The 17,659-nt window shown below is 40.1% G+C and overlaps 1 protein-coding gene across 2 annotated transcripts in view; it reads right to left on the reverse strand.

The window, feature by feature from the left end:
- The window catches only part of LOC114645260 (uncharacterized), a 48,757-nt gene that overhangs the window by 16,563 nt on the left and 14,535 nt on the right, over positions 1-17,659 (reverse strand). The window contains exons 4-7 of one of the 2 annotated variants that reach the window (XM_028793131.2): positions 6,178-6,279; positions 5,048-5,173; positions 2,266-2,391; positions 1,753-1,890 (exon numbers count right to left, since the gene is read on the reverse strand). In XM_028793131.2, coding sequence (XP_028648964.1) covers positions 1,753-1,890; positions 2,266-2,391; positions 5,048-5,173; positions 6,178-6,279 — 492 coding nt within the window. The remainder of the gene's footprint in view (positions 1-1,752; positions 1,891-2,265; positions 2,392-5,047; positions 5,174-6,177; positions 6,280-17,659) is intronic. The other variant, XM_051922400.1, reaches the window with a different exon arrangement.

Raw genomic sequence — 17,659 nt, forward strand, 5'->3', positions numbered from 1 at the left:
TGACTGGGATTTATGGAGCTGTGGCAGTTGGCTTATGCATGGTTTTGTGCATCTGAATTTTTTTGTGTATACACAAATTTACACTTTTGTTCGTATGACATGTTTTAGAGTGAATTCTACGCATGGCATAGCATATCCCAGCTAGCACAGGGGGCCAGGCAGGAACAAACCCTGGAGAGGGTACCAGTCCATCGCAGGGCAAACACACCAACTCACCAGTCACACACAAGGGCCAATTTAGCATCACCAATTCACAGAACCTGCATGTTTTTGAACAGTGCAAGGAAACAGGAGCACCCGAAGAATTTAGCGGTAAAGGGTAAGTAATAAGGGAACCAAACTTTGAAAAGAATGACTTTGATCTTTAGAATGTGAATGGAAGAATAGAGAGGAAAAAGGAGAAACTAAATTACATATAATGGGGAGCCCATGTTCTTTTCTAATCTTTCTGTGAAACTATTAATTAGCCTTTGTTTTATGTTTCAGCCAGAATTTCCCTCCTGGCTAGGATTCAAATCCTTGTTGAATGTCTTTATCATTTTTAATCCTTTGTTTTGTTAATGTTATTTCTGTTTATTATTTGCATTATGCCTTGTTTTTGATTTTATCTATATATGTATGCCACTGTTACATTTGTGTTTTGTGATTCCCCAAAAGATTGGGCCACCTGCCCATCACCATAAAGGATTGCCCTCAGCACTAAAATGGCTGAGATAATCCCACAGTTCCTTGGGGTTCATTTCAGTTTTCTTGGGAGTTGGTGAGTGTTTCTGATTTTGTCGTGCTTCTGTTATTTCTGGGATTTCAACCTTTTTGCTCTGTTTTTTGATTTCACCATTGGACTACTGTAATAACACCATGGTTTGCTTTGGATTGCTTAAGTGTCACAGGCAGCTCTTTTTGCCTTTTGTGCTCTACTGAGCTCTCTTTTGTGTCTCTGGGCATTTTTGGAAAATAAACCTTCTTATTTTATAAAGATCCTACGTTTTTTACCCTTGTTACTAGCCAGGTTTTGACAGTTTATCCCTCTAGTAGACATTTTTGAGTATTTTTGGCACATTGTGCGTTTCAGAACTTTCCAAAGTCTAACATCTTCATGTATCTTTGTGCTCTTGTTGAAGAATGTATTATAAATTTACAGTTGATAACCACCTTAGCTTCTCATAGAGTTAAACACTTTAACTCTGTTTTTGCTTACTCTGAAAGATTCACCTCCTTTTCGAGTGCTTTCATTTACTCTCAGAGGTCCTTTTGCATTATGTAAGCCAGTACATTTCACATGGTTTCCAATTTCACTCATAATCATAAAACATACTGCTCCTACACTATTGTTTACTTCACACTGAATAATTGTACTCTACTCTCTGCTGAAACGAGGAAGGCATGTCTCCTTAAAACACACTTCGTATGTACAGGGATCCAAGTTGAACTGAAAGTGGTGGCATCTTTGATCAATACACCAAAGCACAGTAGTTTAATAATCTGTAATAACTCACTTTCTTTGTAGACCCTTTATGTTTTCTCTGTCTTATAGACTGCCCCTTTATTAGATATATAAAAACTTTATAAGACACACATTCCCCATCACCACCATCCATACAGTCACTGGTTTATGCAAAGGGCTAACCTTAAAAGTTGATACACTGAAGGTGATTGACTGTCTTGGAAAGACAACTCAGAGCTGTTTTTAGGAACAACAGAAAATGGAAGGCATTGGAGCAGCCATCTCCACAGTGCTGCTTTGTATCTTACCTCTGGTTCATTGTCAGTTGAGGGATCTTCAAACTTTTGGAAAATGTCATTGCAGTCAGTAGCCGTTATTTCTGTTGCAGTCTCTGCAGGAGCTTCACACAGAGTCTCCCCTTCAAGGACTTCGGGACCATGCTTCGCCTAAAAGGATGAAAATTATGTGTTACTGTGTTACATGAAAGTTAGTACAGTATGAACAAAAACGTGTTACTTTTTTCTTTTTATATTATAGTAAAAATATTAGTAAAAGCAGTAAAATGACAAGATGTGTTAGGGAAATGACCAGTGTCATAACAAAACAAACATATCATAACAAAGCATGCAGTAGCAGAGCACTCTAGTTTAAACTGGTAAGACTATCTTTTTAACATTCACCCATATGTCTCTTTATTTTTGAAAGTTTTAGTTCTTTACCATATACAGATAAGCTTCTCACTTTCTACTAATGCCCTCCAAAGTCCCTTCATATTTGTCAAGTCAATTTCCCCTTTGGCTCAGTATTTCACATTAGCTCACCAGCAACATTGGGGACTCCAGCCTCTCTCTGTCTTTCTCTCTCTCTTCCATGTCATAGTTGTCCCTGTGTAGCTCTCTCAGGTGATGCGTTGTATTTGTCAGGTCTTTCTGAGTCTGCAGGGCAGCCTTTCAAAAGAGAGAGATGCAATACTTTGGTTATCCTACAGTGTGAATGACTGGATCAGTAGATGGTTTAAGATAAAGCCGCACTGTGTGAGTTTGAAACGATTATGACCTCAGTCTGCCACTTCTGTATACTGGGCAGTGGCATCTCTGTCCACCATGGGTGCTTGGGCTCCACCTCACCTATTTTTATCAGGAAAATAACAAGTATAAACTTACTTGAAAGAATACTTATGCTTTATCGAAGAAATGCATTTTAATTATTTAAAATTATGTTTAACAATTTGTCAGAAATTGGGTTGTTCTTTGAAAAAAGAATTCACATTTATACATTACTGACAAAGTCAGAAACAGTACTAGGTAATTGATTTGGTGTCTACTAACCATGACTTGTGCTGGAAAATTCAGCATCTTCAAATTAGACGTACTGCACTTTTCATTAACCAATCAGCATTGCAGAAAAGTATTAGGTTTTGGGGGTGAAAAGAACACTTTTGTCCAATCAAGTGGATAAACAAAATGGATATGTGACATAAAATCTTGATAAGGATGTTTGCAGAAAAGTTAAAATGTTAAGCAATTGGGACTAGATGAAGCAGATGTTCTCATAAAGCAGCAATTGGGTTACTGAGGTAAAATTAATTTGAGGGCAGTCTGTCTTTATGGGGACAAGCCCATTATTGTAATGAGCCTACCGCAGAGCTACCAAGAGGACTTCCAGACCCAGCAATCAACAAGAGTGCACAAGGAAGGGGTGGATGGGAGGAAGCATGCAGTTTAAGGAGCAAAGGATTACAGTGAAGCTATTTATGGCTGTCTTTTAGGCAGAGTGGTGGCTCTGAGGCTGGGGATCTGCACTGGCAATCCGAAGGTTGCCGGTTCAAATCCCGTAAATGCCAATAGGGACTCTGCTCTGTTGGACCATTGAGCAAGGCCCTTAACCTGCAATTGCTGAGCACTTTGAGTAGTGAGAAATGTGCTATATAAATGCAAAGAATTATTATTATTTTACATACAGGAGAAAATAAGAATTTTGACAGACGAGACGAGACCATTCAGTCCATCAGGCTCATTTGTTTAGCTGATAACTAAGCTGTCCCAGTATAATTCTAAAGGTTGTCAAGGTTTTGTCTTGGTAGTTTGTTCCAGATTCCCACTACAGTTTAAGTAAAGAAGGGCTTCCTGGCTTAAGTCTTAAATTTACTTGCCCTTAATTTCTGCTGGTGTCCTTGAGTCTTAGAGTTGAGTTGAAAAAATTCTACTGCATCTACTTTATTAATGGCTTTAAGAATTTTGAAGACCTGGATTAAGTCTCAGCTGCTCTGACCTTGTCAGGGTATGTCCTTAAGTACTGAGATGCTTCTGGTTGCTCTCCTCTGCACAGCTTCAAGTGTTGCTATGTCTTTTTTGTAGCCTGGAGGCAAGAACTTCACACAGTACTCCAGATGCAGCCTCACAGGTGCATTATATAGTCTGAGCATAATGCCCCTCAATTTATATTTATATTTTATTTACCTTTTTCATTGCTTAGCCGATGAAAATGTTGTGTCAACATAAACCCCTAAATTAGTTTTCAGGGGTTGCTTCCTTTAGGACAGTTTCTCCCATCTTGTATTTATAACTGACATTTCATTTGCAAACATACAACATCTCAGTGTGTGTATGTCACAGAAAAGTATATTCTCTGCTTGATGCTTACACAAATCAGGATGCTGTGGCTATTTTTTCGGAGTATGTATCCATATATAATTCAGTTTGTCTACTGCATATCCTAAGTAATAGCATTCTCCTTAGCTGGTTTATTGGATTTTCTGTAATACCAAAGAAAGATTTCAGTGTTTAGCCAACACAGAGCAGTAACAGGATTTCCTGATTACCATGAGGTATTTTATATCCTGTTTGAACTTCCAAAATTGTGAGGTATATTATGGAAAATCATCAGTGATATATTGCATAACTGAGACGACTGATCAATGAAACTATTCCACACTGCTGCATCTGGGAGAGTAAATCCTGAGAATACAGAAAAAACATTTCCAAATAAAATGGACAATATGTACTGTTGTATAGTCTCTTAACCCAATGCTTCTATGTTAGGCCACATCCTCTTCAAGCTTAAATTGGATGATGTATAGTTGATAATAGAAGGGTAAATTTTTTAAATCCTTGCACAAAAGAAATTAAAATGTCAGAAAGAAACTTTTGAATAGAAATCAATATACAGTATGTTATACTCTGACTCTAAACTGAGTTAGTGAAACGGAATTTGGTGGGCTGTGTGGACTTCTCATCACACTAGAAAAATGACATTACAGCTCCTGACCAGAAAAGAGCAACACATGCGTCACTGGACAAAAGGGCATGTTTTCGACCGATGGACATCTTGTTTTGAACACAGAAGACTGTGCGAGAACCTAATTTAAGTCTTGATAATTCTCAAAGACTTTGATAAACTTCATCCAGCAAATATTTTGATTAAATAGTGAATCAAACATAAGGACACTGGTGGAAATTAATAAACAGTGCATTTAAGACTGTAGCCGGACAGCACCTGTAGGAAAGGCAACCTAACAAACTTGACCCTGTCAGTCCAAATGTTGTTGTATGTTAGCTGGTGTTGCATGTAATAAGGTGTTTTCCTTTTGAGCAGAAGAAATACCTTTGCCTCCTCCTTAGCCATGCAGAGGTCCCTCTCAATGTGCTTCAACTTGTTCACCACCAGCCTTTGCCTCTCTACTGCTACCTTCATGCTCTCCAGGCAGCTTTTAAAGTTCAAAATTTCACCCTGTGAACATACAAGAATGCAGAAATAAATAATTAAATGGAGGAGTCACTGAAATCAGTCAAAACTGAAGATCCCAAGGAAGAGACTTGCAGCGTGACAAATCCAGAAAACCCTTTAACATTGTGTATTCTCACAAACATTTGATTATTTTCATTATTTTTTCATTTTTAATTTCTAACTGTTATTTTCAGAGTGCACAACTCTGCATGAAATTAGAAGTGTTGGAACAAAGTGGCACAATTATCATATATACAAACACAGACCTTTTACAATGTCCTTTGTAACTAAGGTTTATCAATTGAGGTAAATGCAATTAATGTCATCTTGCTAGTCAACAAGGAAACATTTGCCATTTCAAACAGGACTGAACTTTGTGAACAGCACAAAAGTAGAAAGAGGGATATGCTTAATATGTTTTTCCTTAATAGTGTGTCAGCCATTTGACATTTTACTGTATACATTATCTTTAGCATGGGCTGACACAACAGTGTAGTTCAAATCCTAGTCTGGTTACCTTCTTAGTGGATCAGATTCTCCTGTTTCTCCCTCACAGTCCAAATGTGTTAGATTTTTTGGTAACTCTATATTGCCATGTGCAGTTGTGATTATGCCCTTTAATGGACTGGCACCCCATTCAGGGTTCACGTCTGATGCACTGGGACAGACTTAACTCCAGCCCAAATGATCCTGGAATTAATTAAGTTAATCTGAAGAGGAGTATATTGATGGAACTTAAACATCGGGAAACATCTCCAGGCATTATATGAAATACTTCACTTTAATCAAATTTTGGACATTTCTTTAACCATGTGGCCACCTTTTGTAACATGGCCACCATATGACATGTCTACCAACCACGCAGCATCACAGCAACCACACACAAACACACACATGTGACACCCATTAAAACCAGGAATACAAAGTCCCTGTGGCCCCGAAAATGGATAGATTGGAATAGATTACAATAGAATAGATTGGAAAATCGATGGGTGATTGATTCTTACCTGAAGATCTTTCTTAATATCCAAATAGATTAGAGTAAGTTGCTGAGCTTCTTCATACTTCATATGAGCCTTTTCAAGACTGGACTGAAGCTCTAAAGGTTTCTGAAAAAGTCAAGGAGGCTAAATGAACAACTGGGTTTAGAAATCTTTGTTTACTCTAAAATCATGAATTTTGAATCGATGCTTATGCATCGTTACAGCAAATAAATACTCTGTAGTGAATGGATGGATGGATTACTGCCGTCAATGATTATATTAAAATAGACTAGGGGGCTCTGCCCCCTGCTTGCTTTGCTCGCCAAACCCTGGCCGGGCGCTACACGCTAGCCAATTCACGGATCTGCATCTCACGATCAGGAAGCAGATGTACAATTTAAGCAGATTGTTATTTTCATGGAAATATTTACATATGCATAATAGAACTACTTTACATTACAGCGTTATGTTTCATGTTTAATTAGAGGTATTCATGGCATTATACGTTTTCGTTCTGTTTGGCTTTGAAATTAATGCACAAATACTTTTTTTAAACTTATACTTTTACTGTAAAACTTCAGTTAAAACAATTTTTTGAATTAACTTTTCATCAATATCGCATTGAATTTTGATTCCATGTTTGGATTTACATTGTGACAACGCAACGTATAACTGAGTGAATATCGTTTCTTTCTCTCTAATAAATAAACCGACTTTTTCGAATGTTTGTCCCTGTGATTTGTTAATTGTCTTTGCAAAAGCTGTTCTAACGGGAACCTGCAAACATTTTAATACGGATGGCATATCAAGATCTCCTTTGGTGTCTAATGTTATCCGCGGAAGATGTACTACATTACCTTTCTTTTCGCCTTTCCTATATGCTTGTTTACCTTTCTTGTATGCTGTTACAACATTGTCTATTGATACAGATTTAACCAATTTGCCATGTAACCGATCAACAATTTTCATGTTAATTCATTTGACTTCATCGTTTCTCGGTGCTAGGATTGCCCGTGTACTCATTTCTTCTGTTGATAACCCTTTGGGATGAAATTCTTCAATAAGATTTGAACATAATAAGTCTTGTTTTATTAGGAACGTAAAGTGAGGAAAATGTAAAAATTTATAAAAGCTGAGAGCACAGGAACTGTGGCTGACAAAAGCATTCACACGAATGGGAGGTGAGAGGACCGTGGGCATGGTTGAAAAATGGTTGAGAGGAGGGCGGGACTTGAAAAAATCTCTTGGCAATAGTCTCTTCTCAAGATTTTCTTTTATAATAGAGAGAAATGTAAGGAAGACAAATTTCATAGTGCCAGCACAATAATTAACAGGCAAATAATATTGCAAATGATGAACATTGTTATTTTCCCTTATTTTGTTGATTGTTCACCTTTACTCCAAAACCTAGAAATTGTTCAGTATCTTTGAGCACTGGAAAGAAAATGCAAAGTTAGTCGTTAATTTAGAATCATGAACTGTTATAATACAATTACCACAAAGAGAAGATGTCTCCTATAAACAAAGAACATGGCAAACTAGGGCTAAGAAGGTCTAAAAAAACAGCAGAACCATGCAAATGTCAAGCAGTGCCAAGGGTTCATGTGAAGTGGTTGATATTAAGGAAGTTCATCTGGAGCTGTTCTGATAGTGAGAGGACAATACACTCATAGCCTGGGAGCAACACAAATTACTGAGCTATGAAATGGATTGATTCTGAGGAGGGTAGACAGTTACTTTAAGTAGGTATGGAGAGGGTTTTGAGGAGCACAACCATTCAGGGTATAACAGGCAAAGACAACAGGTTTTTAATTGATCTCAGTAGCATTGGCAATCCTGGGTAGAGAACAAAGCAGAGGATTTTAGTGGATGTACGAAGGGCTGAATATGCAAGTAGGACAGCAGCAGTCTGAATGAGTTGAAGAGGTTGGACAGTAGCTACACGGAGCCCCTCCAGCAAGTAAGTACTGATGATCTTAAGCTACTCTTTAGTTCAGTTAGCAAAAACTTGTTGATGCTGTGACAAAACAAGGAAAGTTGGGACATGTCAACTCTGATGGAGGATTCCAGGAATCATCAGGTAGAGGGGTCCTTTTATCGGATTATTGGCTGTCTCAGCTGTGGAATGGCCAATAGGGACAGGCAACTTGATGGCCGAGGTTTCCAGGACTCTGAAAAAATCCAAATCTTATTATGTGATATCATCTACTGTTGAATTCTGCTCTGTACTTGTAATATTTTTATTTTACTATTATACTGTACTAGCCAACCTGCGGCATAACATACGCTGCATAATTATGTATTGATGGGTGAACACTTCCTGAAAGACACAGTTGTCCAAATGGTGTTGGTTTTGAGGATACGACTGTAGGTGAATGAAAAGATGGAACTCTGGAGAGGGCAACATACAATACAGCGTTTTACACGCTGCATACAGCGATTCACATCAAAGCATAGACACTGCTAAGACCATGGGATACCCCTCGCAAACTGTTTTACACGCTGCATACAGCGATTCACATCCGCAACAAACTAATTGTTTCACACGCTGCATACAGCAATTCACATCCGCGACAAATATGATTCTACTTAGATGGTCCTGTCGCGTCCACCCTCGCTCTCGAAGCATACACACTGCCTGGTCATGTGCCCGCTCGCAAGAGCAACTAACAGAGACCTGCCCACCAACTGTAAGCCCATGGAATACCCCTCAAAATTGTTTTACACGCCGCATACAGCGATTCACATCCGTGACAAACAAACTGTTTTACACGCTGCATGCAGCGATTCACATCCGTGACAAACATGCTTCTTCTTATGGGGTGGGTTTGAGGATACGACTGTAAGGGAACTCTGGAGAGAGCAACATACAATTGTCCGTGACTGAAAACTGGAGGACCGCCGCCGCGCCCCCACCTCCCAGAGTGAGGGACGGGGCTGGACGGCAGTCGCGCACGGAGGGCGGAACGGGGTGTGAGGGGAAGGATGCCTAGTGAGGACGATGTATTGATGGGTGAACAGTCATCTCTTAGTCATTATTCAGTACGTACTGCCTGCTCATGTGCCCACCCCCAACTCCTCATCTGAATTGGTTTCGTCTGTGTACAGTCCACATGCACTTGTGAGTCATGTAGACTATACATTTTCCAAACACCGCCTCACTCAGTCGGTTTCGCATCTGCTACAGTCCACATGCACCTCTGAGCCACGTTGACTTTTCATTGTTCTGTTTGCCCGGGCCAGGTGAGGTTTCCCGTGTTGAGTGTAATTAAGCCAAAGGCTCCACACCCTTCCGTCAATTCCTTTAAGTTTCAGCTTTGCAACCATACTCCCCCCGGAACCCAAAGACTTTGGTTGCCCGGCGGATCATGGGAATAACGTCGCCAGATTGCCAGTCAGCATCATTTATGGTAGGAACTACAACGGTATGTGATCGTCTTCGAACCTCCGACTTTCGTACTTGATTAATGAAAACATTCTTGGCAAATGCTTTCGCCCTCGCGCGAATTGTTGGTGGACGGGGCTCTGTCATGCGTGTGCCATGGAGACGAAAGCGACTTTCGTGGTGTTTGTTGCCTGGAGAGCGAGGGTGGACGCGGGCCGGGGAATAAGGAGTATTGTGTAGACAAACGTTTTCTGTGTTCCTGCAGGACCATCTAAGAAGAAGCATGTTTGTTGCGGATGCAAATCGCTGTATGTAGCGTGTAAAACAGTTTGCGATGGTGGATGCGGTCGTGTGTCGTAACCGAAAAGTCAACGTGGCTCAGAGGTGCATGTGGACTGTAGCAGAGATGAACGCGAACGACGCGTGTTTTGTGAGTTGCTGCATGCCAGTTGGTGGGCGTGGCTCTGCCAGTTGTCATCGTATCCAATGGTCTTAGAGTTGGTGGGCGTGGCTCCATCCTGCGTGCTCCATGGGTGTCTTGCTCGCTGGCGGCTTAGTGAATTATATATATAGATTGAGGATTACTTGTGTTCTGTTCTGTGTATTGTATTGCATTAACCCCCTTTTTTTTGACACTCACTGCACGCCTCGCCTACCTGGAAAGGCGTCTTTCTTTGAACTGCCTTTCCCAAGGTTTCTTCTATTTTTTTCCCTACAACGGTCTTTTTGGGAGTTTTTCCTTGTCTACTTAGAGAGTCAAGGCAGAGCCTGTTAAAGTCCATTGCGGCACTCCTTGTGTGATTTTGGTCTATACAAAAAAAAAAATTGTATTGTATTGTATTGTAAAAGAGTCATCAAGCAAACGTCTAGGAATTAGGTACGATGAGAGGGTCATATAAAACGCAATACTGGAGGAAGAATCAGAAAGCAAATACAAGACTTAGAGACATATAATTTAAAATAAAGATTGACCAGTCATGATGAGATGGTCTCATGAGAAATTGTGTAAGAATAAAGATAAATCATTTAAAAAAAGGTGAAAAAATGATTATACATGGGACATGCACATAAGAGGAATATACAGTACATATAGTCACTCATGGGCATCGGAAGAATGCCTTCCAGGTTTGCCTGAGGAAAGCAACAGTACCCTAGGACGTGATGGCCACTGTCACTAGTATTGTCATCTTTTTTTATCCACAGTGGAGAGAAAGTGCCCAGTGAGGGGAAATGTCTTCGCCCTTTCCAGTCGGAGTCCTATAAAAGACCAGATGCCACAGAGGGAGGCGTCTCAATCTGGACCCAAACTGCCACCAGAGCGGAGCTCCTCAGAATGACCTGCTTTATCAAGCTGCTAACCTTAGAAAAAAAGAGAAAGTCACAAAGACTACTTTTTCTTTCAGTTTTTCTTGTGTTTTTTGCCATCAAGCGCAGATTTTGTTTGAAATTACAGTATTTGTGTTAGAGTCAGTTTCTACTTCTCTCTCAGAATGTGATCACTCATCATGGCTTCCACGCATTCCCAACATTCTTTTGACACATCCTTTGAGCTGTCTTCAGAAATTAACATGATGCATGCATGAGTTGCAGTACCAGCAAAAATATGGGAGGCCCTACTGGTGGTACCCCAACATTTCCTTTACATCCATGAGTGTCCTTCCACCATTCACAATGTATAGACTACTAAATAAATACAATAAAAATTTGCTTTTGTCTGAGCTTCTCTTCACCGACACTCACCCTTATCAAACACATTCCTGTGAAGCCTACTTCTCAGACCCTGTCATTGTGTCCATGGTGCCTTTCTCACCTCCTGTCTGGTTTTATACTTGCTGTCTATGAAGGTGACTCTCAGCATACCTTGTACACCATTACACCTCCTTGTGCGTTTCTCACTCACCCTTCCATCATCAAAGCCAAACTGACCATTCAGATTGCTCAGAGGGACCGGGCACCCAGACCTTAGTGCTTTATTATGTAGTAGATCTCTACAGTATCTAAAAAGATGTAGTAAAACTGGCAGCATCCTGGCTGCATCACAAGGTTTTTGTACGAAGATTGGCTCTTGGCAGAGCTGGTTTTGGGAGTAACATAACGTGGTATGACATTGTAGGTAGGAAAGAAAGAAGAAACGTATAGGAGCAGGAGGCAGAGCAGACTGACTATTAAACAACAGGGTGCTTGGATGAGATGGTTTCAGGCTTTAGAGAGTCACTTCTGAGGAAATCTGGCAATGAGATCCCCAAAGGATCACGTTTTTAATCTAGGGAGTCTACAATATCCTCCCAAGTCCATTCATCTTCATCATATGGGACATAGCTGAAACACTGGCATATCCCAAGGCAGGGATCTTGAAACACATACTGAGCAGTCCCTCCAAGGCTTTTGGTAAAGGGTGATATCTCTGTCAGCATGACTAAGTCCATCATGAAACCCAACAGAAAGGGGATAATGATAAGTTAGAAGATCAATCCTCCAGCAAACCAGACTGGCTTTGTTAAAGAGGGAGAGCCGCTTCAACAGAGGAGCAGACACTTCCACTTCCAGGCTGGTATGCCTTCTTCTTGCAAGTTGACATTGAAAGGCAGCTGAAATTCCAGCTTATATCACAAAAATGGCATTCAGACCTGACATCATCCTTATCTCAGAAGCAACAAGACAGGTCATCATGCTGGAACTAAGTATTCAGTGGTAAGAGACAATGGAAGAGCCTCAAGAGACGAAGGGTGCAAAATGTATGGAGCTGGTGAACGACTGTCACAGGCATGGGTGGAGGTCAAAGTGTATGCCAATTGAAGGGGGGCTGCAGAAGCTTCACAGGCCAGTCCCTCAGTAAGGCATATGGAGCTCTGGATATCACAGGGCTGAAAAGGAAGAGAAACGTCAGATCTAGCACAGAGGCAGCAGAGAGAGCCACTAGGTGGCTCTGGATAAAAAAGGGGAGAGTGGTGGTGGGGAGAGTACCACTTGGATGCAGGCTGAGGCTTGATGAGCCTTGGCTGGGTCACCTAGATGAGGGTGTCTGATGTTCCAAAGACTTGAAACACTGTATGATTCCAGGTGACATCACTAATGATGTGTCCAATAATATATCATTTGATGTATTATTAAACTATCTATTATAAAAAAAATCCTGAGAGGGATACTAGGGAGGGAGACGAAACGTGATGTTCTCAGAAGACAATTTGACGTCCCGCGAGAGACACTTTAACGTCACGCGAGACAAGGCAGTGAGACAACATTTAAAACAAGTTCATGAACATCTAACCAAGCAGTTGTTGGAATGGTTTTGACAAACAGACATCATGTGCTCCCAGCTCTTAAAACAACGGCAAGCAACAAGCAGAACATGCAGCTCGCCAGCAGCAGTAGCAGAAAGATCGCAGATGATCCAATGGCACCTCCTTAGCATGCGTTCAGCCGCCCCCCCCCCCCCCCTTCACAACACGAGCAGTGTTATACGTCCTGCGAGAAAGATTTAACCACGCCCGGGGCTGGAAATAAAGGACATGTATTGTTTTTACAAAAGTTTTAAAGTAAAAGTGAAAATAATGCATATGTAACAATTCCCATGAAAATAATCTCTTTAATTCGTATATCCAATAAACCAAACATGGGGCTGGGCGAGCGAAGCGAGCAGGGGGCAGAGCCCTCTAGTATATATAAAATAAACTAAAATCCAAATTGTCTTTAGGAGTTTTTCTGTTGAAAGGCAATCAATATTAATCATTTTCAAAGCATTAAATGTTGTTCCTGTACAGCTAAAACCTCTAATTCAAAGGCTTTCCAGCGTTTTTTTTACTTAAAGATACTGGCCTGTAAACAGAAACATTAGAAACTACCAACACTGCCACCTTGTGGACTCTTCCTGGTAATACCATCATAATAGCGAGAAAAAGAAGACAGGCTCACCATCAAAACCCTTGAAAGCGTAGGTCTTGCCATTAGAGAAACTGCAAAGAATGCCAAGGTGTCGGTGAGTGCCGTTTCCTGTGTCATCAAAAGCAACGTGGAAACTGACAGCAACAGGTCTGATAGAGTCAAAGCCACATCAGAATCAGAAGACAAGTTTCTAAGAGTCAGCAGCTTGTGTGATAGGCACCTCATGGACAACAGCTTCAAGAACAGCTTAACGGTAAGAATGCCATTGCTGAAATTGCAAAATAAGAAAAAGAGGCCTGCCTGGGCCAGGCAGCACCAGTTTCAATGTGCTTTCAAATTAAAGCATACAACAAATAAACAATTAGAGATATGGACTCTGCTTGAAGGTGTTGTCTTGTGAGGCACTTATCAAGCAAGCTGTCTTCTGATTCTTTTGTGGCTTTGGGTCAGCTAGAGCTGTTCCTGTCAGTTTCCTCCAGTTCCCAAGTCCCATTTGATGGTGTAGGAAAATGAACTCACACACACCCTGGCTTTCTTTGCACTTTCTATAAAGGAAAGACCTACACTTTGTCTTCCTTTGTTACTTGCATTTTTCTTGCCAGTGAACATAGAACAATAAAAAGGCCAAAGATATCATTTAAAATAAATATTAGCACTCTCAACAAGGATGTGTGCTCTTCCATATTCCCTCTACACCAGGGGTACTCAATCACGGTCCTGGAGGTCCACAGTGGCTGCAGGTTTTTGTTCTAACCCGGTTGCTTAATTAGAAAACAATCCTTGCCAATAATTACATTTCATGGCTTGTTAGTGCTTTTACTCTGCTATGTCAGGTCATTCTCATATCCTGGATTTTCTTCCTCTTTCTAAGAATATCATCCGAATGATCTGAACGCTAAAATGGATGAGTGATTCTTAGTCCTTCACTTTTTTCTCTTCACTTTCCTTCCAAATATTTAATTAAACCAATTAGTGCACGATAAATACAGAGGCGTAAATGGTAACAAGCTAAATGGAGAAATGCTGGTCTCTTTTGTCATTTGCATGTTACTGCTAATAAGGAGCAATTAAAAACCAAGAATACAGCTGTTTAAGACTAAAATAAGCAATAAGGGTTCAAAATCTTAACGAGCAAGACAACTAAAGTGAAGCAGAAGTGTTACTTGAGCAGTAAGTGCTTCTTATTAAGCAATTGGGTTGGAGCAAAAACCTGCAGCCACTGTGGACCTCCAGGACCGTGATTGAGTACCCCTGCTCTACACCCATGATACATGACTAGGAACAGGTCTGACATCTTTGTGTATTTTGCCAGGTCTTATTTCCAGAGATAATGAGACTGAATGCAGAGAGGATGTCAGAGCCCTGACATACTAATGCCAAGACCAAAGAGGTAACATTGGACTTCAGGAAGCAAGTAGGTGTACACTCCACCATAACTATCAATGGGGCTACTGTGAAAAGGGTGAATATCACCAAAGACCTCAAATGGAGTGTTCACACTGGAAAAGTGGTGAAGATGGCACAACAATGCCCTGATTGGCAACAAATAACTAAACAATTACAGCCTCTAACTGTATCACATAGCGTAATTTCATTCAACTGACATTTTGCTCCACTCTAAGCATAAATCTTCAATGATAGGTGGATGCCTTCATGTCACTGCAGTTTTTCTAGGTCTCATCATAGGTATTCAATCAAATTCAGATCAGGTCTAATTGATGGTCATTTCAGAACAGTACAGTGTCACCTCTTGAGTTATATTTGAGTTCAGTTGAATGACCCAGAATTGCTGATGGAGATCCAGTTGAAAATCACTAAGCTAGTTTTATTCTGCTACAAAATGTGTTGATAATCTTAGATGTCATGATGCCATGATTACTGTCAAGGCCTGCTCTTTACTTTGAAAACCTTATTTAGTTATCTGAGTATTAACAAGTTCAATACAGTTCCATTTTCATTTCATCTGTCCATGGGATGTTTTTACTTTTTTTTTGTTGAAGTAGTTTTGTCCTGGCTTTGTTGTGTCTCTCTTTAAGGGTCCTCCTGTTTCTATGACCACATAATATTTCTTGGTGTAGCATCTTGCAGTTCTTTCTCAATTCTTAATAACTACTCACAAGGCATTTGGTCAGTTTTTCTATTACTCTTATATATCCTAGGAGTTTCATTACACCCCCATCCCCAAAACATTGTAGACTAGAATCACAGTGAAGCCAAGGTCTATAGGACTGTTAGCTTTAATGCTTTTTGTTTGGTAATGATTTTATTCCTAACATCCACTGATAGATACTTGCAACTGTTATGTCAGATCAGAAGCCTATGTATCACTTTGGTGCCTTCAGTATGATGTCCCATTGACTTTCTGATAATCTATTTTGGCACAAAACAGAAAGGCACTTAGGCTTTATGCTCAAATGGCACATAATAATAATGTCTTACTAATAGTTGGTCATCCCAGTGTTCTCTCTGCATGGACGTGGCTTGGCATGAGCAGGTGGACTTATGTGTTTGTTAGTTCTGACCTCAGAATATTCTAAAATCTAACACTCCTTCCTCCTCCTTATTCTGATATTTGCTTCTATTCTTTATAGGCATGCATGGGTCTCTTTTATATCACATTTACCTAGACATCTTCATCTCTCTTTCAAGTTCCTTTTACCATCTCAGAAAGCCTGTTTCAGTTCAGTACTCTCTGTCATGTGGTCCTTCTTCCAGTCACCCATCAATTGACCTGGGATTTCATCTTACTGTATCTTCATCTCTCTTCTTGATTGCCACCTTCAGAAATATAACAGGTTCCATGAGGAATCCTAATCAGCAGTTTTCTAACTTTAAAAATATGCAGTTTTTATGAAGCCCCTCACAAGTCACACTCTCCCCTGATCCTTTATGTGCTCTTTCACCTGTCACTGTTCCCAGCACAATTGTGCACTTGTAAATAGTTTTGTCTTCCAGCTTTTGATTTTTGTTCTTCAATTTCTTGTTCACGTTTTCTGATATTGACAGCTGCAATTCCCCTTTACCTCAAATTGATATTCTCCTTGACTTCTCCAGCCTCACTGTCTCTGTACACCGATACAAGGTCATCTGTTTGGGGAAAAGCAGGGACTTCTCACCACCCAGTGGAGGACTCAGAATGAATCACTCTAACTGGCTGAACAAAGCATCTATTGGGCCATTCCAAAACAACCTGGTGGTGATGAAGTGGTGTCCTTAGTCAGTATGGTGCTGTGCAGAGCTGGCTTTGTTGCTGCTTTTAGTGAATGTCAACATCTTCTAAAGGCTAAATTGTTTTGGGTATTTTTCCACATTTAATTACTTTGCAAAATTCATTGTTCCTAGTCTTTTGTTTGTCTGCACTTTAATGGCATCATACTTTGCTTTCACCACATTTCTTCAAGACGACATATCATTCCACATGTGACAATTGATGACATTTCAGGGTGTGGGGTTGCAGCAGAGACTTTGTTTTTAAAGCACACTAGCAAATATTCTTTGTTGGGATTTTAGGTATCGATTAAATGTTTGCTTCTTTGACAAGAATTCCTAGATATGCCCTATATGACACTTATTTGTCCAAATGAACTTTTTTAGTAGCCATTGGAAAGTTTTTTTCATCTACCTCAAGACTCCGTCTTAGGTCCAGTTTTATTTTTTACATAATGCTTCTACTTGGATATCTTATAACTTTGATAAAACCCTGATTTTAATAATTGGCCAAAAACAAAATATAGTTCGGGTAAAGCAGACCCTTGGGTTTTTGGCACCAAGTATTAAATCAGTGCCCAGGAAATTCTTTATCGGTTTAAGATGATTAAAGGGTCATATGTGCCTTTGCTTTGTCTTGTCTGGATTACTGCAATGCTTTGTTTGCTACGTTAAACTGTTCTTCTTTTGCCTGGCTTAAGTTTGTGCAGAATGCTGCAGACAGATTACTTACAAGAAAATTTTGTGCTCATAATACCCCAATTTTGGCATCTCTTCACAGGCTTCCAGTGTAATTTAGAATTTTTTTTAATTGTATTGATTACTCTTAAGGCCTTTTATGATTTACCTCCTGTATATGTCACTGAACTGCTGATACCTTATCAAACATTGAGACCACTGATCCGTCTGGTCAAGGTCTACTTCCAGGTTTTAGATTAAAGAAGAAAGGTGACAAAGTGTTTTCTGTGATGACATCTAGACTTTAGAACAGCTTTCTGCTGGGTATTAGGTTAGCTGATTCAGCAGCGACTT

This window comes from Erpetoichthys calabaricus, chromosome 2 (assembly GCF_900747795.2).
Source record: "Erpetoichthys calabaricus chromosome 2, fErpCal1.3, whole genome shotgun sequence".
In the NCBI taxonomy this organism is placed as follows: Eukaryota; Metazoa; Chordata; class Cladistia; order Polypteriformes; family Polypteridae; genus Erpetoichthys; species Erpetoichthys calabaricus.